We start from the raw sequence: 23,453 nt of genomic DNA, 5'->3' as shown, positions 1-23,453 counted from the left end.
TACTGTCACTTTATTTTACTTCTGCTCTTTTTTTTCTCAACACTTTTTTTTGTTGTTGTTTTATTCTTACTTTTTTTGTTTAAAATAAATGCACTGTTGTTTAAGGGCTGTAAGTAAGCATTTCACTGTAATGTCTGCACCTGTTGTATTCGGCGCATGTGACCAATAAAATTTGATTTGATTTGATTTGATTTGATTTTGTGTTATAGATATGTGGTAGTAGAGTAGAGGCCTGAGGGCACACACTTAATGTTGTGAAATTATGTAATGTTTTAAAATGTATAACTGCCTAATTTTGATGGACCCCAGGAAGAGTAGCTGCTGCCTTGGCAGCAGCTAATGGGGATCCATAATTCATATAAATACAAATACACCCTGAACACACTTAACAAGATAGAGGATAGAGAGAGTTTTGTTGACGCTGAAAACAGAATGTGCTGTATATGTTTTTAAATAACATTCTTAGAACGTTCTTTCAACGTTACTAATGTTTTCTTGTGTTTTTTATGGAACGTTTTCTTAATGTTTTGAGAACATGACTTTAAACAGAACCATGAGGAAACCTGCAGAAAATGTTATGCTGAATATTGAAATTCCCACAGAAAAACGTTGTTTCTTAACGTTCTCTGAACGTTCTGAAAACACCATGAGGAAACAGAACGTTATGTGCTGGCTGGGTATCCTGCATCATTCCCAGAACTTTGTATGCAAAATAACCATAGGACAACCACATTCTCACCAAAGTCTAAGAAACAAATGATTCTCAGAACGTTATGTGCTAGCTGGGGATATTGCTTGTGTGGTCCTAGAAAGAGAGAGAGAGAATGTGTGTGTGTGTGTGTGTGTGTGTGTGTGTGTGTGTGTGTGTGTGTGTGTGTGTGTGTGTGCATGCGGCCCTGGTCAAGGACAGGGGTTCGATCCAGGGGATTCCAGCCAGCAGAGGACTGGGATGGCAGCAGAGGCACACAGCTTATTTTAAAGAGGTTCGTGCGATGCAGGACAGCCGACCTTTCAAGATGTCACAAGGCCTTTTGTGACGCTGCTGTTGGTCACAGCACACTGCTGAGTCAAAAGCCTGACATTTGTTTGTTTGTGTGTGTGTGTGTGTGTGTGTGTGTGTTTGTGTAGTGCGTAGGGTTGAGGGTTTACATTTGAATGTGTATTCAAAGTGGTATCTGAAAGCCTGTTCTTTATTGATATTCTGTCAGTGTATTTGTGTCAATGAGGTAACCTTTGGCTAACAAACATCCCAGGTGTGTGTGTGTGTGTGTGTGTGTATTGTGACATAATGATATACTGTCTGTAGCTAGTTCTCTGTAGTCCTTGATCTCTGGGTCAAAGGTTACCTCATTGGGACTGTTGACACCTGACACATTAATACAGATACAATAAAGATAGGATATCTAGTTGGCAGTTGGCTTGGCTTGCTGGAATTTGCAGCAGTTGTCCTCAAGGCCTTCTGTTTTAATCATGTGATCAAGAGGTACCATCAAGAACCTCGTCACTCATTTGTCAAAACCAGATAGTTGGCATTTCAACTTGACATGTTGACATGTTTCACTCTCCTGCAAAATAGTTGCAGGAGAGTGAAAGGTTTAGCAGATGCACTCTAACTTTGGGGAGGCTGGGAACCTGGGTCGTGTTCACCAAACTGAAGCAAATGGGCCGAAACAGGGACTACATGAACTTGTCCAATAACAAACGTTTGTTTTCGTTTTCTGTTGCAAAACATTTTGCTACGTTGTGCAGTAATAAGTAAGACCCTGATTTCAGATGCTGGAGGCCTTACAGGACCTTTACTGTAGGTAGAACCCACAGACGACACATGACAGTATTGGCCTACTATGCCACTTCAGTGCTAACCTTGAATATTGTTTACATGAAATCGAAGATTACTACTACTAGCCTGTTCTGACCCTGAAAGTCAAAAACATATCCTGTTTTTCATGCTGCTCAAAGAGATGAAAGAGATGTGTGGTTTAGTAATAGGGGTCTGTGTTGGCATGGTACCTCAAAAGAAAGTCATTTTAAGGCCCTGTAATCTCCGCCTTGTCCCTGCCCATAGGTTCTGTGGCCGGGGCTTCTGGAGATAACTTTGATGTACAGATGGATTTCAGGAGACAAAGAATGAGGAAACCTCAGCCAGCGATGTCCATGTTTCAACCTGAACAAGCTGTTGACTTTCTCTCTTCATCTAGATGTTTTTTTCTTCTTCTGTTGTTCTTATAGACACACCAACCACCTTGAAGGACATCTCTAGCAGAGTATCAGTTTAGTGGTAGACTAGATTTGGTGGCTAGACCGTTGAAGCATGATGATCACTGTCAAAACTCTCCCTTTATTTAACCAAATAACCATAAAACAAGCCTTTAGCGCATTTTTGACATGAGGTAACTGTGCCACTTGACCGCTAGAGTGAAACACGAGCCTGTTGCAGACCTGATAGACTCTTGGCCAGTTGGCCAGCCTTGGATGTCAGGGTTGAAGCAGGGCTCACGTATTGACCAACTTTGGTTCAGACTGTAGACTTTATGGACTGTTGGGTAGTTGGGTTGAAGGGTCGTCTGATGATTGGTGTTTAGACCGTTTGAACTGAACTCCTTGGTGGATGGATCTGTATTGGCTACTGTCTCCTGGTTGTGAGTGAGAGGGGTCGTTGAGTACATTGGGAGTCTCAGTGCCCGATCAGTGCTGGGACTCCATTGTTTCATATCCTGGATCTTCCACTGGGACTGAGCACTAACAATAGAGCAGACTATCAAACAGTGGCACCACTAGCTGCGCACACACACAAATGCATACAGACACACAAACACACAAATGCATACAGACACACACACAAATGCACATAGACACACCCACATGCACACACATACCCACACTGATAGTAGCCAGACAGTGAGTAGTGGACACTAGCTAAATCACATGACCAGGGTTAATGCGGCCAGACCTCTGGGATAATTTAACATGACACTGGTCAGTGTAAAAACCCCTCGATAAGATAATGACCCACAGTAACCCTTCACTACACATCTCCATTGCCTCCAGTTGAATGCCCCTTTGAATTGTCCACAAGAGGTCAGAGTGCATGGCCATGGCAAGCTATCCAATTGATAGCTCGCTCCCAACCATAGATAAGACAATGATGACTTTGGAATAAATGTTTGTCTGTTTGAGGGGCTAAAAATACAGATAGTATGTAATGAAGCAAGATAACAGTATGCTATTGATATGTAATGAAGCAAGATAACATTATACTATTATGAAATCCATCCAGAGGGAAGCATGCTCCGCCATCTTCCTTTGGCCGATGGGATACAACACAGGAAAGGACTATGTCTGACAAATATGACAAGAGAGGGAGGATGGAGGAGTGTGTGTGTGTAGGGGGGGGGAGTGTTTATGTTAATGTTGGCACATATGGGACCATATTGTGGTGAAAGACTTGGACGTCTGAGCTCCTTACCCTGGCATGGACCCAAGCACCACCTCTGCAGAACACCACAGTCCTGTTTAAAGAGAGAAGAAACACAACAAGACCTGGTCTGGAAACAGTAAAGGGGGGACCACCTCAGTCCAAATCCACCTCAGATCAGTCTTGCCACCCTTTGAGTGATTTCCTGCCATTCATCAAATTCCCGGCAGAACTTGAAGATAATTTTGAGTTTGACCTTTGCCAAGACCCATATAAATCTCTCAGTGAAAATGTACAGTTATGAATATAACTACTGTTCCCCGAAGGAGGGAACGAGGTCTAACATACTATGGGGAGTTAACGACTAATAATAATTACCTGAAGAAAACCGAAATCATGCCCAATGGGCCAATGGATGCCGAGTCCACCCTCGGAAGCTACGCCTTCCTTGCTATAATACCGGGGCTTGCATTCATTTAATCAATTCAGTACCGCTCTTCAGCGAGCCCAAACACCCTGAGGGTGCGGGGCCAAAATATGTTATACCTCGTTTCCTCCTTATATTCATAACTGTACGTTCCCTTTCTGTCGGTGACTCGGTATAACATACTATGGGGACATACAGGGTAACAAATTAGTAGGCCCACAACAGCCCACACAGGTTCCACCAGCTCCAAAAAGGGGTTACAGAAGCCACCCCTTTTCCCTAATACTTACCTTAGAAGCCTGAACTGTCAGAGCCCCATATAGGGAACCAGAACCTGCTTCAACTTGGCTATGGGCACTGACATGCTGCAACTGCAGCCCAAGTCCAAAGAACCCACGGTTCCAAGAACAATACATACCTTGCGAGCCTGAAATTTCAGAACTCGTACGAGGAACCGCAAGTCCAAAACAACAGAACACCTGTCGTGACTTGGTAAAGCACACAAACACTGCATAAGATCGACCAGAGTCGACAAACCACGGCAGCCGGAGGCTCAAACTCACAGGAAACCTGCAGTAACCTGGAAAATGTGTACTTGTGTGCTCCCACTGGCAGCCCAAGGCTCAAACCCACAGGAAACTGTGGTAACCCGGATGAATGTGCAACCTGCACACTGCCTAACACCCACTCCCGGACCACTATGAGCCACACTGGGAGCAGTTACATCCAAGCGATAAACCTAAACTCGCTGCAGCACAGATATCACCAATCATCATGCCCCTGAACAATGCACAAGAAGCTGCCACACCCCTAGTGGAGTGAGCTTGCACACCGCTAGACAACCCCTGTCCTTTGCTGTCATATTCCAGGGAGATACCCTCAACAATCCAATGAGAAAGACGCTGCTTAGAAGGTGCCCTACCCCGAGCTGGATTAGTGAAACAGACAAAAAGCTGGTCACAAATGCGGATATCCTTGGTCCTATCCATATACGTGCGTAAAGCGCGGACCGGACACAGGTCACGACACAACCTCTATCACTGGAAGGACCTCAACCTCCATCACTGGATGGACCTCAACCTCCATCACTGGATGGAACTCAACCTCCATCACTGTAAGGACCTCAACCTCCATCACTGGAAGGACCTCACCTCCATCACTGGAAGGACCTCAACCATCACTGGAAGGACCTCAACCTACATCACTGGAAGGACCTCAACCTCCATCACTGGAAGGACCTCAACCTCCATCACTGGAAGGACCTCAACCTCCATCACTGGAAGCAGACGGAGGAGGTGAGAAAGGGACCTGTAAGACATAGGGACCTGTAAGACATAGGGACCTGTAAGACATAGGGACCTGTAAGACATAGGGACCTGTAAGACATAGAGACCTAAATAATAATAATAATAATATGCCATTTAGCAGACGCTTTTATCCAAAGCGACTTACAGTCATGCGTGCATACATTTTTTTTTTGTGTATGGGTGGTCCCGGGGATCGAACCCACTACCTTAGCGTTACAAGCGCCGTGCTCTACCAGCTGAGCTACAGAGGACCACAGACCTGTAAGACATAGAGACCTGTAAGACATAGGGACCTGTAAGACATTGGCATAACCTTGGGAGCAAAAGCTGCATTAGGATGAAGCTGCACTTTGGAGTCACCAGTCGCAAATTTTAAAGAGGAAGGGTGTACTGATAGCGCATGGAGATCCCCAACGCGCTTGGATGATGCCAAGGCCATGAGCAGGGCAGTCTTGTAGGAAAGGACCTTCAGGTCCACAGACTCCAAATGGTTCAAACGGAGGTTCACATAGTGCATCCAGGACCAACGCCAGGTCCCAGGTCGGTCCCATAGACACTGGTCTACACACACACACCAAACCCCTCCCCCTGCCACTCCCAACAACAAAGATTAGAGATCACTTCTTCCTCTCTTACAAGTGGTTTCATCTCAAATCAAATAAAATAAAAATGTATTTGCCACATGCGCCGAATACAACAGGTGTAGACATTACCGTGAAATGGGACCACCCATACACAAAAATGTATGCACACATGACTGTAAGTCGCTTTGGATAAAAGCGTCTGCTAAATGGCATATTATTATTATTATAAATGCTTACTTACAGCCCTTAACCAACAATGCATGTATTTCTTAATAAAAAAGTAAAATAAAACAACAACAACAAAAAAGTGTTGAGAAAAAAAGAGCAGAAGTAAAATTAAATAACAGTAGGGAGGCTATATACAGGGGGGTACCGGTGCAGAGTCAATGTGCGGGGGCACCGGCTAGTTGAGGTAGTTTTATGGACACTGAAACACATTGAGACATTATTTTACTGTAATAGAGGAGAAGTTAGCCTTTCTAACTATACCCTTTTTTGTGCTTGATAGATTGTTTATGAGACCTGTGTTAATGTTCTATGCCTGTTACAAGAAATTAGTCATTATTAGTGAATGTGCATTATGGATGGTTCTAGATACATTTGTAACAAAAAATGGCATTTTCATAGATCGACTTGAAAGCCAGATCAGTGACTATTGCAAAAAAGCAGGTAAAACTATTTTGATAAAATAATTAAATTATTAGTGGGTTTTATTTGTATTTATTATTGATCCCCATTAGTTCCTGCCAAGGCAGCAGCTACTCTTCCTGGAGTTTATTATGGATCCCCATTAGTTCCTGCCAAGGTAGCAGCTACTCTTCCTGGGGTTTATTATTGATCCCCATTAGTTCCTGCCAAGGCAGCAGCTACTCTTCCTGGAGTTTATTATTGATCCCCATTAGTTCCTGCCAAGGCAGCAGCTACTCTTCCTGGGGTCCAGCAAAATTAAGGCAGTTATACATTTTAAAAAAACATTACAATGCATTCATAACAGATTTCACAGCACACTAAGTGTGTGCCCTCAGGCCCCTACTCCACTAGCACATATCTACAACACAAAATCCATGTGTACGTGTGTGTATAGTGTGTATGTTATCATGTGTGTGTATGCATGTGTCTGTGCCTATGTTTGTGTTGCGTCACAGTCCCTGCTGTTCCATAAGGTGTATTTTTATCAGTTTTTTAAATCTGATTCTACTGCTTGCATCAGTTACCTGATGTGGAATAGAGTTCCATTAGTCATGGCTCTATGTAGTACTGTGCGCCTCCCATAGTCTGTTCTGGACTTGGGGACTGTGAAGAGACCTCTGGTGGCATGTCTTGTGGGGTATACATGGGTGCCTGAGCTGTGTGCCAGTCGTTCAAACAGACAGCTTGGTGCTTTCAACATGTCAACACCTCTCACAAACACAAGCAGTGATGAAGTCAAGCTCTCCTCCACTTTGAGCCAGGAGAGATTGACATACATATTATTAATGTTTGCTCTCTGTGTACATCCAAGGGCCAGCCGTGCTGCCCTGTGTTGAGCCAATTGCAATTTTCCTAAGTCTCTCATTGTGGCACCTGACCACACGACTGAACAGTAGTCCAGGTGCGATAAAACTAGAGCCTGTAGGACCTGCCTTGTTGATAGTGCTGTTAAGAATGTAGAGCAGTGCTTTATTATGGACAGACTACTCCCCATTTTAGCTACTGTTGTATCAATATGTTTTGACCATGACAGTTTACAATCCAGGGTTAGTCCAAGCAGTTTAATCACCTCAACTTGCTCAATCTCCACATTATTTATTACAATATTAATTGAGGTTTGGAGTTTAGTGAATTATTTGTTCCAAATACAATGCTTTTAGTTTTAGAAATATTTAGGACTAACTTATACCTTGCCACCCACTCTGAAACTAACTGCAGCTCTTTGTTAAGTGTTGCAGTAATTTCAGTCGCTGTAGTAGCTGACATGTATAGTGTTGAGTCATCCGCATACATAGACACTCTGGCTTTACTCAAAGCCAGTGGCATGTCATTAGTAAAGATTGAAAAAAGTAATGGGCCTAGAAAGCTGCCCTGGGGAATTCCTGATTCTATCTGGATTATGTTGGAGAGGCTTCCATTGAAGAACACCATCTGTGTTCTGTTAGACAGGTAACTCTGTATCCACAATATAGCAGGTGGATTAAAGCCATAACACATACGTTTTTCCAGCAGCAGACTATGATCGATAATGTCAAAAGCCGCACTGAAGTCTAACAAAACAGCCCCCACAATCTTTTTATCATCAATTTCTCTCAGCCAATCATCAGTCATTTGTGTAAGTGCTGTGCTTGTTGAATGTCCTTCTCTATAAGCATGCTGAAAGTTTGTTGTCAATTTGTTTACTGTAAAATAGCATTGTATCTGGTCTATACACCATTTTTTCCAATAGTTTACTAAGGGTTGGTAACATGCGAATTGGTCGGCTATTTGAGCCAGTAAAGGGGGCTTTACTATTCTTAGGTAGCGGAATGACTTTTGCTTCCCTCTAAGCCTGGGGGCACACACATTCTAGTAGGCTTAAATGGAAAATATGGCAAATAGGAGTAGCAATATCGTCCGCTATTATCCTCAGTAATTTTCCATCCAAGTTGTCAGACCCCGGTGGCTTGTCATTGTTGATAGACAACAATAACTTTTTCACCTCTTCCGCACTCACTTTACGGAATTCAAAATTACAACGTTTGTCTTTCATAATTTGGTCAGATATACTTGGATGTGTAGTGTCAGCAATTGTTGCTGGCATGTCATGCCTAAATTAGCTAATGTTGCCAATGAAAAAATCATTAAAGTAGTTGGCAATATCAGTTGTTTTTGTGATGAATGAGCCATCTGATTCAATGAATGACGGAGCTGAGTTTGCCTTTTTTCCCAACATTTCATTTAAGGTGCTCCAAAGCTTTTTACTATCATTCTTTATGTCATTTACTGTATCTTTGTTTCATAGTGTAGTTTCTTCTTCTTTTTATTCAGTTTAGTCACATGATTTCTCAATTTGCAATACGTTTGCCAATCGGTTGTGCAGCCAGACTTATTTGCCATTCCTTTTGCCTCATCCCACTCAACCATACCATTTTTCAATTCCTCATCAATCCACAGGGTTTTAACCATTTTTACAGTCATTTTCTTAATGGGTGCATGCTTATTAGTAACTGGAATAAGCAATTTCATAAATGTGTAAAGTGCAGTGTCTGTTTGCTCCTCATTACACACCACGGACCAACATATATTCTTTACATCAACAACATAGGAATCACTGCAAAACGTATTGTATGACCTCTTATACACAATATTAGGCCCAACCTTTGGAACTTTGGTTTTCCTAGAAATTGCTACTATATTGTGATCACTACATCCAATGGATTTGGATACTGCTTTAAAACAAATCTCTGCAGTATTAGTAAAGACATGATCAATTCCTGTACTGTTTGTAATTACCCTGGTAGGTTGACTGGTAACCTGAACCAGGTTGCAGGCACTGGTTACAGTTTGAAGCGTTCTCTTGAGTGGGCAGCCTGATGAAAGCCAGTCAATATTTAAATCACCCAGAAAGTATACCTCTCTTTTGATATCACATACATTATCAAGCATTTCACACATGTTATCCAGATACTGACTGTTAGCACTTGGTGGTCTATAGCAGCTTCCCACCAGAATGGGCTTTAGGTGAGGCAGATGAACCTGTAGCCATATTACTTCAACAGTATTTAACATGAGATCCTCTCTAATCTTCACAGGAATGTGGTTCTGAATATAAACAGCAACACCACCACCATTGGCATTTCTATCAATTCTGTAAATTTTATAACCTTGTATTGCTACCACTGTATCATCAAATGTATTATCTAAGTGAGTTTCAGAGATAGTCAGAATATGAATGTCATCTGTTACTAGCAAATTATTGATTTCATTAACCTTTCTTAAGCTACATATATTAACGTGGGCTATTTTGAGCACTTTTCTTCTGGGATGCTTACTTGTTTTTATTGCTTTACTGGGAAGCTTAGCAGCAGTAGATGTGGTCATGTTCTTTATGTTAGTGCAGGGTGAGCTGCACACAGTGGACTTCCTCCTCGGGCACACCGGCTCAGTGCTAACAGTATACATCTGGTTCTTAGGCACATGATTACAGCATACAATAGCTGTAGGATCAGCAGAGGCATTCAGGGCAGTTAGAGGGACATAAATTAGGTTACTTATATTGTGTCTACCGACGCCCCTGGTGTAATGTACATTTGCTGAAGCGTTTTGACAACTCTGCGTCACAATGGTAGGGATTAGCTGAGCTGGGCTTGGGTCATTGTTAAGTCATTGTCTCAACGCAGCCTTATAATGCTGTGAAAGGATCCAGGATCCCAAATGATTTGGGTGGATCCCATCCTCCTTATAAAACGTTTGTTTCCAGAAGTTATCGAAATTGTAAACAAAAGTTACACCCATTGAGCTGCAATAATCATGTAGCCAGTTGTGAAGAGCAAGAATCCTGCTAAAGCGTTCAATGCCACGATTCAGAGAGGGCACGGGGCAAGATATGATGGGTTTTTTGTTAGTGTCTAGCAGAGATCAGCTCTTTAAAATCCAGTTTCAACTGTTCAGAGCTGCCCTTCATAATGTCATTAAAACCCACATGGACTACGATAGAATCGATTTCCATGTCCTGGCGTAGTACATTCGGAAGCAGCTTAGTAATGTAATTTACTCTAGCTCCGGGATAGGACATTGTTTTTGCACTTACCATGGAGATGCCCAAAATCACTGCTGGCGAGAAGGACGAGGAAATCCGCCCACTCCCACGCTTCACAGGATGCAGGCCTCCGACAGATGGAGAAGCCACGCTCGATCCAGAGCAGGGACGGAAAGTTGCCGACGTCGACTTAGAAATCGTAGTAGTAGGCATTGCGGCCGCAGACACAGGCACCCCCAGCGACGAAGGTGCAGGAAGATCAGGCTCCAGGACTGCGAAACTATTAGTTGTTTGTATCCGCTCCGGGCATCTCGTTGGGAGTTTAGACTGCTTTGCGGGAGGTCGCTGTCTTCGGCTTCCACAGCTCGTGACATTCGACCATCGTTGATTGCCTTTCTCCTCATGCTGTGCTCCTTCGACGGCGCTATCAGATGGGGGAGCTCCGGGTAACACCGGCCAGTCGGATAACAACAAACTACAAGGCGGAGATGCATCCAACAAGCGCGAACGCCGTCCAGCCACCGGCGTAGAAAATGTCAACGTTCCACTCTGTGTTTTCCCCAGTTTCTTACATAGGCTGGCGACCTGCGTGATCAAGGAAGCCACCTCAAGCCTATAATCCTCAGCAAGTAAACAATTGCCGCATTGGAACTCCGAGTGATCCGGTTTGTCCTGAAACAAAGCGTAATAGATACAGCTCCTACAGCGCTGGAACGTTCATTTAGTTCTCCAGACAAAGAGGGCTCCATTGTAAAACTCATCTGGTACCAACTTTGTTAGCTTGATGGCTAGCAGCTTAGCGTCTCTGTCAAGCAGGCTTCAACCTGTCTCTTAAGCGGGATTCCAGGACAAGAAATAGCGGTCCTAGCTGTTAAAAGCTAACCGCGTCGTGGAAGCCACGCAAAAACAAGTGTTCTGTATTCGTATTTATGAATAGCCTTTTTGTTTTCAACAAAAATAACAAACCAAGTGTTTTCCAGCATACAATGTTCAGCTGCGCACTCTGATGACGAAGTAATGGTTGTAGAATGCTTGTATTTAGCCTAGGTATAACTTCACAAGCCCTGAATTTATTAGATTATTGCTAACTGATTGAAATGCAGTGTATTTTACCTTTAATTGTACAACAAAGCGTATTTAGAGAAAACATTTAAAAAATCGAGATATATATCGTGAATCCGTCATTACTTTGAAAAAATCGATATATGATTTTTAGGCCATATTGCCCAGCCCAAATATAAACCTTCAATGTGGAAAAGGAATGGCCCTGCTCAAAAAGCTCTTGCAAGAACATCAACATTTACACAAATGAGCTCTGCAAAAGAGAAACTCCTTTAACCTGACACCAACTCGCAAACGCACGGCACTTACAGTGCCTTGCAAAAGTATTCATCCCCCTTTTTTCCTATTTTGTTGCATTACAACCTGTAATTTAAATTGATTTTTATTTGGATTTCATGTAATGGACATACACAAAATAGTCCAAATTGGTGAAGTGAAATGAAAAAAAATAACTTGTTTCAAAAAATTCGAAAAAGAAAATAATGGAAAAGTGGTGGTGCATACTGTATGTATTCACCCCCTTTGCTATGAAGCCCCTAAATAAGATCTGGTGCAACCAATTACCTTCAGAAGTCACATAATTACTTAAATAAAGTCCACCTGTGTGCAATCTAAGTGTCACATGATCTGTCACATGATCTCAGTATATATACACCTGTTCTGAAAGGCCCCAGAGTCTGCAACACCACTAAGCAAGGGGCACCACCAAGCAAGGGGCACCATGAAGACCAAGGAGCTCTCCAAACAGGTCAGGGACAAAGTTGTGGAGAAGTACAGATCAGGGTTGGGTTATAAAAAAATATTAAATCCATTATTAAAAAATGGCAAGAATATGGCACCACGACAAACCTGCCAAGAGAGGGCCGCCCACCAAAACTCACAGACCAGGCAAGGAGGGCATTAATCAGAGAGGCAACAAAGAGACCAAAGATAACCCTGAAGGAGCTGCAATGCTCCACGGTGGAGATTGTATTATCTGTCCATAGGACCACTTTAAGCTGTACACTCCACAGAGCTGGGCTTTACGGAAGAGTGGCCAGAAAAAAGCCATTGCTTCAATAAAAAAATAAGCAAACATGTTTGGTGTTCAGCAAAAGGCATGTTGGAGACTCCCCAAACATATGGAAGAAGGTACTCTGGTCAGATGAGACTAAAATTGAGCTTTTTGGCCATCAAGGAAAACGCTATGTCTGGCGCAAACCCAACACCTCTCATCACCCCGGGAACACAATGTTTTTCATCGTCCCATATCTGGGCCACCATCGAGGGCTGCAGTCTCCACTCCCCCCCCGGAAAGTAGTTCCGCACCCACGTTGAGAGATCCGGGAAGATACGTCGCCCTGAGCGGCAGGAAATGCGCACTGATCCATACTAGCAGATAACGGACCAGGTTTAGGAGAGAGAGACCGCATCCCCCCTGACTGTTGATGTACGCCACCGCCGTCCTGTTGTCGGACCTTACGACACATGCTGGCCCTCCAACATCGGAAGGAAACGCCTCAGCGATAGTAAAACAGTCAGTAGTTCTAGGTAATTGATATGCAGCACCCTTTGCACTGTTGACCAAATCCCTCTTTCCGAGTAGCCCACACACAGCACTCCCCATCTCAGTAAGGATGCATCTGTCATGATCACCCTGCAGGACACTACCCAGCCCATGAGAACCCACTGCAATAGCAGTCGCGGGTCCCTCCAAGGAGTCAATGCCCTTAGGCACGACAGAGATACCTTGAGCATCCGATGGCAGTGGCGAAAGCGTCCAGATGTGTAGCAATCAAAAAGGAAGGACTCCATAGCCGAGCCAAACAACGTTGTTGGCGAAACTGGTTCATCCAAATACACCCGCCTGTCCATCTCAGGAATCAGGGACAATGGCAGCCAGAGTTGGCGCTAAGCCACCACCATCGCCACCGTACGTTTCCCCACAGCCAGGATAGTACAGCAGGACAGAAGCAGCACAAAATCAGCCGTAGCACGCTGAGAACCGGCACTGTTTATTCGGAAGTACACTGCTAGGATTAGCCCCCTTGTTGGCCTCTGAAGCTAAGTAACTCGCCAGCATTCCATCCATCAGATTTGTGCAAACAATCCCCGTCTCCTCCATACCCTCTACATTCATGAACTCGCCATAACCTGTTAACACCAGGCTGGATAAATGAGGGGAATCCCAGGTCGCCTTTAGCTCATCTGCAAAATCTTTAAAAAGGGGTAAGTGACATTTCACCGCTGCAGGGACAGGAGGTAAATACCTCCCCCCAAACCTGGAGGAACTCCGCTGCAGGGACAGGAGGTAAATACCTTCCCCAAACCTGGAAGAACTCTGCTGCAAGGACATGAGGTAAATACCTTCCCCCAAACCTGGAGGAACTCCGCTGCGGGGGATAAGACGGCCAATCCACCCCCAGGTGATCTGCTGCCCTATAACACAGCTCCATCAAAGGCGCATTAATCACCAATGGTTCACTCTCCCCTGCCGAATCCAAAGTCGTGGCTTTAGGTTGCCCCAGACTGATGTCATCTGATTCACACTCTGAAAACCCTCCAGAGCCAACCAGGGATAGTATATCATCTACGGAATTCGGACTCTGAACACTGCCAGAGAAACCGGAATGAGCCTCACTCGGCTGGGATGACATCCCTATCAACTCCGACACCGCTGCTGCTCTCTCCACCGGCCTCAGACAACCCCATTCCTGAGGTCGCTTCACCGGAAGACCTTTCACCAGCAGCCCCAATCTGTCTCATAAAGTCAGCCCGACACCCAATGGAAGTTGAACTCCGGAGACAATGGTCACACGAACTGGTCAGAGCCAAAGCCTCCTGATCATCTTTCCAACCCAGGCAAACAGGACAGCACTCGTGAGTATCTTTAATTTTTGTTGTGAAACCACATGCCCAAGGGCATGGTCGGAGGTTCAAACTCAGCTGGTAACTTACCCAAGAAAGGAAGCACCGGCTCCACAAGCAGAGCACAAAGTAGTTAGCTCTTAGCAAACACAAAAAAACGACACCAAGACCCAAAATTTGCAACATCTAGGGGGACGAGTACTCTCTCCCCACTAACAGACTGGCAACATCTAGGGGGAACGAGAACTCTCTCCCCACTAACAGACTGGCAACATCTAGGGGGACGAGTACTCTCTCCCCACTAACAGACATCTAAGTTGGAGCAGAATCTCGTAATCTTTGTGTGACACGTTATTCCTTCAGGCGAGTTGAAGAGCGAAGAATTGAGGAAATTAATGCGAGCCGTGGTATTATAGCCAGGAAGGTGGGGCTTGCGAGGGCGAGCTCAGCAACTATTGGCCTGTTGGCTGTGATTTCAATTTTCTTCAGGTGAATATACTCCGCATAGTATGTTATACCAAGTAACTGACAGAAAGGAAACCAAATAAATAATACACTGAGTGAACTGATTTAATAAAACTTGACATCAGAGTAAAGGATTATTTTGCTTTGTGTAGTTTTGTTTTCAGCGAGTTTGCTATTTTATTCAATGTTTGTCTTGGCAGTTTATTCGTGCTCTTATCTTGTGGCTTTTAAAAGTCACAAAAAGTCTAACCCCTAAGCACTGAACATACACAATATTTTACTGTGTACTTTACCTGTGGTGTACCAGGGCACAGGGCACACAGAGTTCACCCTCCTTTGCGCCACGCGCCCTGTCCCAGTAGAATCGACAGCAAACCACATCCCTGCCTGGGTAGACAACACACCAAGGCCCTGCCTTTGAGTCACAGGAAACAAAGCTGATTACACCCTCTTACCATCACTTACAATACTTTATACTCTTTCTTCATCCCACCGTTCTTTCACCCTATCTTGTATAACCACCCCATCTTAACTCATTCTTTATTTAGTGGTTTAGTGTAATTGTAGCTGTTTCATCAGACCCTTTCTCTTTTTTAAACCAAGGCTTTGGTTCTGCCAGTATTCATTTTGATGTCCTTCACACTGCTACTCATACAGTATTCTTTTTGATGTGCTTCACACTGCTACTCAAATATGTGGTTCTGAGCTAGTTTGGGATTCTATTGTGAATTCAGAAGATATCAGAGGTCAGGGGTTAGAGTTTATAGCAAAGTTTATAAACAACAACAAAAAACAAGGGAGGAAGTACATTCCAGTACTATTATTTTTATTTATTTATTTCACCTTTATTTAACCAGGTAAGCCAGTTGAGAACAAGTTCTCATTTACAACTGCGACCTGGCCAAGATAAAGCAAAGCAGTGCGGTAAAAACAACAACAACACAGAGTTACATATGGGATAAACAAAACGTACAGTCAATAACACAATAGAACATCTATATACAGTGTGTGCAAATGTAGTAAGTTATGGAGGTAAGGCAATAAATAGGCCATAGTGCAAAATAATTACAATTATAATTTAGTATTAACACTGGAGTGATAGATGTGCAGAAGATGATGTGCAAATAGAGATACTGGGGTGCAAATGAGCAAAATAAATAACAATGTAAATAACAGTATGGGGATGAGGTAGTTGGATGGGCTAATTACAGATGGGCTGTGTACAGGTGCAGTGATCGGTAAGCTGCTCTGACAACTGATGCTTAAAGATAGTGAGGGATATAAGTGTCTCCAGCTTCAGATATTTTTGCAGTTCGTTCCAGTCATTTGCAGCAGAGAACTGGAAGGAATGGCGACCAAAGGAGGTGTTGGCTTTGGGGATGACCAGTGAGATATACCTGCTGGAACGCATACTACGGGTGGGTGTTGCTATGGTGACATAAGGCGGGGATTTGCCTAGAAGTGATTTATAGATGACCTGGAGCCAGTGGGTTTAGCGACGAATATGTAGTGAGGGCCAGCCAACGAGAGCGTACAGGTCACAATGGTGGGTAGTATATGGGGCTTTGGTGACAAAACGGATGGCATTGTGATAGACTACATCCAATTTGCTGAGTAGAGTGTTGGAAGCTATTTTGTAAATGACATCGCCGAAGTCAAGGATCGGTAGGATAGTCAGATTTACAAGGCTAAATAACCAAGGCTATTTAGTCTGCCAATAAGAATGCGTGATTGACAGAGTCAAAAGCCTTGGCCAGGTCAATGAAGACGGCTGCACAGTACTGTCTTTTATCGATCGCGGTTATTATATCATTTAGGACCTTGAGCGTGGCTGAGGTACACCCATGACCAGCTCAGAAACCAGATTGCATAGCGGAGAAGGTTAACTTGGCTTTCAAATACTTTCGAAAGGCAGGGCAGGGGGGGGCATAGGCAAGTTGCAGCGGTGGGTGCAGAGCTGGTGCGGTAGGGTAGCCAGGTGGAAAGCATGGCCAGCCGTAGCAAAATGCTTGTTGAAATTTTAGATTATCGTAGATTTATCGGTAGTGACAGTGTTTCCTAGCCTCAGTGCAGTGGGCAGTTGGGAGGAGGTGCTCTTATTCTCCATGGACTTTACAGTGTCCCAAAACTTTTTGGAGTTAGTGCTACAGGATGCACATTTCTGTTTGAAATATTAGCCTTTGCTTTCCTAACTGATTGTGTATATTGGTTCCTGACTTCCCTGAAAAGTTGCATATCGCGGAGGCTGTTCGATGCTAATGCAGTACGCCACAGGATGTTTTTGTGCTGGTCAAGGGCAGTCAAGTCTGGGGTGAACCAGGGGCTATATCTGTTCTTAGTTCTGAATTTTTTTGAATGGGGCATGCTTATTTAAGATGGAGAGGAAAGCACTTTTAAAGAACAACCAGGCATCCTCTACTGACGGAATGAGGTCAATATCCATCCAGTATACCCGGGCCAGGTCAATTAGAAAGGCCTACTCGCTGAAGTATTTTAGGGAGCGTTTGACAGTGATGAGTGGTGGTCGTTTGACCGCGGACCCATTACGGACGCAGGCAATGAGGCAGTGATCGCTGAGATCCTGGTTGAAGACAGCGGAGGTGTATTTAGAGGGTAAATTAGTCAGGATGATATCTATGAGGGTGCCCATGTTAACAGATTTAGGGTTGTACCTGTTAGGTTCCTTGATAATTTGTGTGAGATTGAGGGCATCTAGTTTAGATTGTAGGACAGCCGGGGTGTTAAGCATATCCCAGTTTAGGTCACCAAGCAATACGAACTCTGAGGATAGATGGGGGCAATCAATTCACATATGGTGTTCAGGGCACAAACTGTTTGGGCACAGACCTGGATAGTATGATAGAGCTCACAGTATATATTATATTATATCAATAATTATTTTCTTGGCTCTGGGCCTGTGCTGTGTTCACTGGAATGGGGATGTGTTAACTCTTTATTCACTGGAATGGGGATATGTTAACTCTTTATTCACTAGAATGGGGATATGTTAACTCTTTATTCACTGGAATGGGGATATGTTAACTCTTTATTCACTGGAATGGGGATATGTTAACTCTTTATTCACTGGAATGGGGATATGTTAACTCTTTATTCACTGGGATGGATATATATTAACTCTTTATTCACTGGAATGGGGATATGTTAACTTCTTGTTCACTGGAATGGGGATATATTAATTCTGTGCTCACTAGAATGGGGATATATTAACTATGTGCTCATTGGAATGGGGATATATTAACTCAGTGCTCACTGGAATGGGGATATATTAACTCTGTGCTCACTGGAATGGTGATATGTTAACTCTTTATTCACTGGAATGGATATATGTTAACTTTTTGTTCGGGCTTGGCCCCTTAGTTCCAGTGAAGGGAATTCTTAATGCTACAGCATACAATGACATTCTAGACGATTCTGTACTTCCAACTTTGTAACAAAAGTAAGGGGGAAGGCCTTTTCCTGTTTCAGCATGACAATGCCCCCGTGCACAAAGCGAGGTCCATACAGAAATGGTTTGTCGACATCGGTGTGGAAGAACTTGACTGGCCTGCACAGAGCCCTGACCTCAACCCCATCGAACACCATTGGGATGAATTGGAACACCGACTGCGAGCCAGGCCTAATCGCCCAACATCAGTGCCCGACCTCACTAATGTTCTTGTGGCTGAATGGAAGCAAGTCTTCGCAGCAATGTTCCAACATCTAGTGGAAAACCTTCCCAGAAGAGTGGAGGCTGTTATAACAGCAAAGGGGGTACCAACTCCATATTAATGCACATGAGATGTTTGCTGTGCTCTTTGACTCTCACTCCCCCCCACCCCTCCCCCTCTCGCTCTCTCTCTCTCTAGATCAGTCTAAGCTCTATTCAGGTGTAAGACACTAATCCTATCATATGACGGACTGCTAAAGAGTCTGTCTGTGCTCTCTGCTCCCCAAAAAACTCTCAGAGATATCTCAATCCCATCCATCTGTGAGTGTTTGCGAAGAGAGTTATGTCTTTGTGGGATGTCAGAAGAGAATGTTCTGGTTTGCACAATGGCTCTAATAATCTTTTGTCTTTTCATGAGTCTGTGTGTCCTAGAAAGAGTGAGTGAGTGTGTGTGTGTGTGTGTGTATGTGTGTGTGTGTGTGTGTGTGTGTGTGTGTGTGTGTGTGTGTGTGTGTGTGTGTGTGTGTGTGTGTGTGTGTGTGTGTGTGTTTGAGAAGCTAAAAAGCTTGTGGTGACAATGTTTGGGAACTGACCTGCTTTCGTTGAGGGAAACTGTTGAGACAGAGGAAGTGGGTTCAGCAATTGAGTGCATCTTTAGCAAGTGTTTTTAACCTCTCTCTCTCTCTCTCTCTCTCTCTCTCTCTCTTTCCCCTCACTGCCTCTGTTTCACTTGGGTTCACAGCAGAGTAACAGTTAAGCATCAATGTTCCCAACGATCTAGATCTCTATGGTGAGAACCATGGATATCTGTCTAGATCTCTATGGTGAGAACCACCAGAGATTGTGTACAGAACTAAGGTACAGGATTGACAGACGACTAGAGGACTATATTAAGATATGGAAAGACTAGAGGACTATATTAAGATATGGAAAGACTAGAGGACTATATTAAGATATGGAAAGACTAGAGGACTATATTAAGATATGGAAAGACTAGAGGACTATATTAAGATATGGAAAGACTAGAGGACTATATTAAGATATGGAAAGACTAGAGGACTATATTAAGATATGGAAAGACTAGAGGACTATATTAAGATATGGAAAGACTAGAGGACTATATTAAGATATGGAAAGACTAGAGGACTATATTAAGATATGGAAAGACTAGAGGACTATATTAAGATATGGAAAGACTAGAGGACTATATTAAGATATGGAAAGACTAGAGGACTATATTAAGATATGGAAAGACTAGAGGACTATATTACGATATGGAAAGACTAGAGGACTATGTTAAGATATGGAAAGACTAGAGGACTATATTAAGATATGGAAAGACTAGAGGACTATATTAAGATATGGAAAGACTAGAGGACTATATTAAGATATGGAAAGACTAGAGGACTATGTTAAGATATGGAAAGACTAGAGGACTATATTAAGATATGGAAAGACTAGACTATATTAAGATATGGAAAGACTAGAGGACTATATTAAGATATGGAAAGACTAGAGGACTATATTGAGATATGGAAAGACTAGAGGACTATATTACGATATGGAAAGACTAGAGGACTATGTTAAGATATGGAAAGACTAGAGGACTATATTAAGATATGGAAAGACTAGAGGACTATGTTAAGATATGGAAAGACTAGAGGACTATATTAAGATATGGAAAGACTAGAGGACTATATTAAGATATGGAAAGACTAGAGGACTATATTAAGATATGGAAAGACTAGAGGACTATATTAAGATATGGAAAGACTAGAGGACTATATTAAGATATGGAAAGACTAGAGGACTATATTAAGATATGGAACTACTAGTGGAATATATTAAGATATGGAAAGACTAGTGGACTATATTACGATATGGAACTACTAGTGGACTATATTAAGATATGGAAAGACTAGTGGACTATATTACGATATGGAAAGATGCTAAATCATTGTCTGGATAGTTAGTAAAGAAGCTGAGACACAGTGTTGAGACTCCCGAGTGGCGCAGGGGTCTAAGGCACTGCATCGCAGTGCTAGCTGTGCCACTAGAGATCCTGGTTCGAATCCAGGCTCTGTCGTAGCTGGCCGCGACCGGGAGACCCATGGGGCGGCGCACAATTGGCCCAGCGTCGTCCAGGGTAGGGGAGGGAATGGCCGGCAGGGATGTAGCTCAGTTGGTAGAGCATGGCGTTTGCAACGCCAGGATTGTGGGTTCGATTCCCACAGGGGGTTGAAAAAATATATATATATAATAAAATAAAAATAATAATAATAATGTATGCATTCACTAACTGTAAGTCGCTCTGGATAAGAGCGTCTGCTAAATGACGTAAATGTAAAATGAGACTTAGGTCTCTTTTGTTGCTGAGCACAATGATTATATCCTATATGTGTTTGCCAGTTTGTGTCCACTCACTGTATACAACACAGGTGATTGGTGCTGGTCCTGAGAGAAATAACACAAAGAAACAATACATTATTTAAGAGTGTTGGATTCAGGGTTGGAGTCATTTCCATTTGAATTCCAGTCAATTCAGGAAGTACACTGAAATTCAAATTCAAATTATCTTCAATGTTTTTCAATAAGGAACATTTAGAATTGGAATTTGGTCTACCTTCTGAATTCACTGGAATTGAAATGGAATTGACCCAACCCTGTTTGATTTAAACATTCTACCTGTAGCCAATAGCTCACCTGACATTTGACCTCCCCACCTGACCTGACTTCTCTTCCTGTCAAGGAACAGTTCGGAACGGCGAAAGGAGAGGTCTCGTGATGCGGCACGCTGTCGTCGGAGTAAGGAGACTGAGGTGTTTTACGAGCTGGCCAATCAGCTGCCCCTCCCACACAGTGTCAGCTCCCACCTGGACAAAGCCTCCATCATGAGACTGGCCATCAGCTTCCTGCGCACCCGCAAGGTCATCGGTTCAGGTCAGAGCTATACCATGCACGCATGCACACACATGCATGAAGACACGCACACACAAACTAGTGATACGTGGGTCAGCTGTTTGTTCACCTGCACCCACTCACAACTGCTAATAACCCGTCAGCAACCGTCCCACTATATGTGATAGATTAACCCGCAAATATACAAAAATGCGCTGTACAGTTCCCTTTTTTCTCTTCTATTGCTCTATTCCTCTATTCCTCTACTCCGCTACTCCTCTATTCCTCTACTTCTCTATTCCTCTATTCCTCTACTCCTCTACTCCTCTATTCCTCTATTCCTCTAATCCTCTACTCCTCTATTCCTCTATTCCTCTACTCCTCTATTCCTCTACTACTCTATCCCTCTACTCCTCTATTCATCTATTCCTCTACTCCTCTACTCCTCTACTCCTCTATTCCTCTACTCCTCTACTCCTCTATTCCTCTATTCCTCTATTCCTCTATTCCTCTACTCCTCTACTCCTCTACTCCTCAATCCTCTATTCCTCTACTCCTCTACTCCTCTATTCCTCTATTCCTCTATTCCTCTACTCCTCCACTCCGAAAACCTTTCTCCTTCTCGTCCTCTCGTTGTAGCTAGCTAGCGTCTCTATTCCGTCCGACATTGTTCCCAACTGAAGCTGTCCAAAAACAACCTCTAGTCGACCTCCATCAATTTTGTTTCCCAAAAGTCTTCAACTTATAAAACTACATTAACCAATTCTCCTGGACACAACCATGCCTTTGGACTGCATCCCCTTCCGTGGCCGGCCGCATAGAACACAGAAAGAAACACCATTACGTTTATTTTTTATCCTGGAAAACTCCCCAGTCCTTAACGATTACAAGCATATCCATAACATGATGCAGCCACCACTATACTTGAAAATAAGGAGAGTGGTACTCAGTAATGTGTTGTATTGGATTAGCCCCAGACATAACACTTTGTATTCAGGACAAAAAGTTAATTGCTTTGCCAAATGTTTTGCAATATTACTTTAGTGCCTTGTTGCAAACTGGATTCATGTTTTGGAATATTTGTATTCTCTACAGGCTTCCTTCTTTACACTCTGTCAATTACAGTAGGTTAGTACATTTACGTCATTTAGCAGATGCTCTTATCCAGAGCGACTTACAGTTAGTGAGTGCATACATGTTTATTTTTATTTTTTATTGTTATTATTTTTTTCATTTTTTTTTTTCATACTGGCCCCCCGTGGGAAACAAACCCACATCTCTGCCGGCCAATCCCTCCCCTACCTTGGAAGACGCTGGACCATTTGTGCACCGCCCATGGGTCTCCCGGTCGCGGCCGGCTGCGACAGAGCCTGGACTCGAACCAGGATCTCTAGTGGCACAGCTAGCACTGCGATGCAGTGCCTTAGACCACTGCGCCACTCGGAGTGGAGTAGCTACAATGTTGTTGATCCATCCTCAGTTTTCTCCTATCACAGCCATTAAACTCTGTGACTGTTTTAAAGTCACCTCATGGTGAAATCCCTGAGCGGTTTCCTTCCTCTCCGGCAACTGAGTTAGGAAGGACGCCTGTATCTTTGTAGTGACTGGGTGTATTGATACACCATCCAAAGTGTAATTAATAACTTCACCATACTCAAATGGATATTAAATGTCTGCTTTTTTATTTTAATACCAATAGGTGCCCTTCTTTGCGAGGCGCTGGAAAACCTCCCTGGTCTTTGTGGTTGAATCTGTGTTAGAAATTCACTGTTCGACTGAGGGACCTTACAGATAATTGTATGTGTGGGGTACAGAGATGAGGTAGTCATTCAAATATCATGTTAAACACTATTATTGCACAGAGTGAATCCATGCAACTTTTATGGGACTTGTTAAGCAAAATGTTACTCCTGAACTTATTTAAGCTTGCCATAACAAAGGGGTTCAATACTTATTGACTCAAGACATTTCAGCTTATCATTTTTAATTAATTTCGTAAAAAATAAATAAAAAAAAAACATAGTTCCACTTTGACATTATGGGGTATTGTGTGTCGGACACTGAAAGGCC

General features: G+C 43.3%; 1 protein-coding gene across 1 annotated transcript in view; it reads left to right on the top strand.

The window, feature by feature from the left end:
• Positions 1-23,453, top strand: part of LOC311120050 (endothelial PAS domain-containing protein 1-like) — a gene marked incomplete at its 3' end in the record, with an annotated part of 57,702 nt that overhangs the window by 17,887 nt on the left and 16,362 nt on the right. The window contains exon 2 of the mRNA XM_084157806.1: positions 21,241-21,425. Coding sequence (XP_084013932.1) covers positions 21,241-21,425 — 185 coding nt within the window. The remainder of the gene's footprint in view (positions 1-21,240; positions 21,426-23,453) is intronic.

This window comes from Coregonus lavaretus, assembly GCF_964263955.1.
Source record: "Coregonus lavaretus genome assembly, chromosome: 1".
NCBI lineage: Eukaryota > Metazoa > Chordata > Actinopteri > Salmoniformes > Salmonidae > Coregonus > Coregonus lavaretus.
This window is presented reverse-complemented; position numbering and strand designations above follow the sequence as displayed.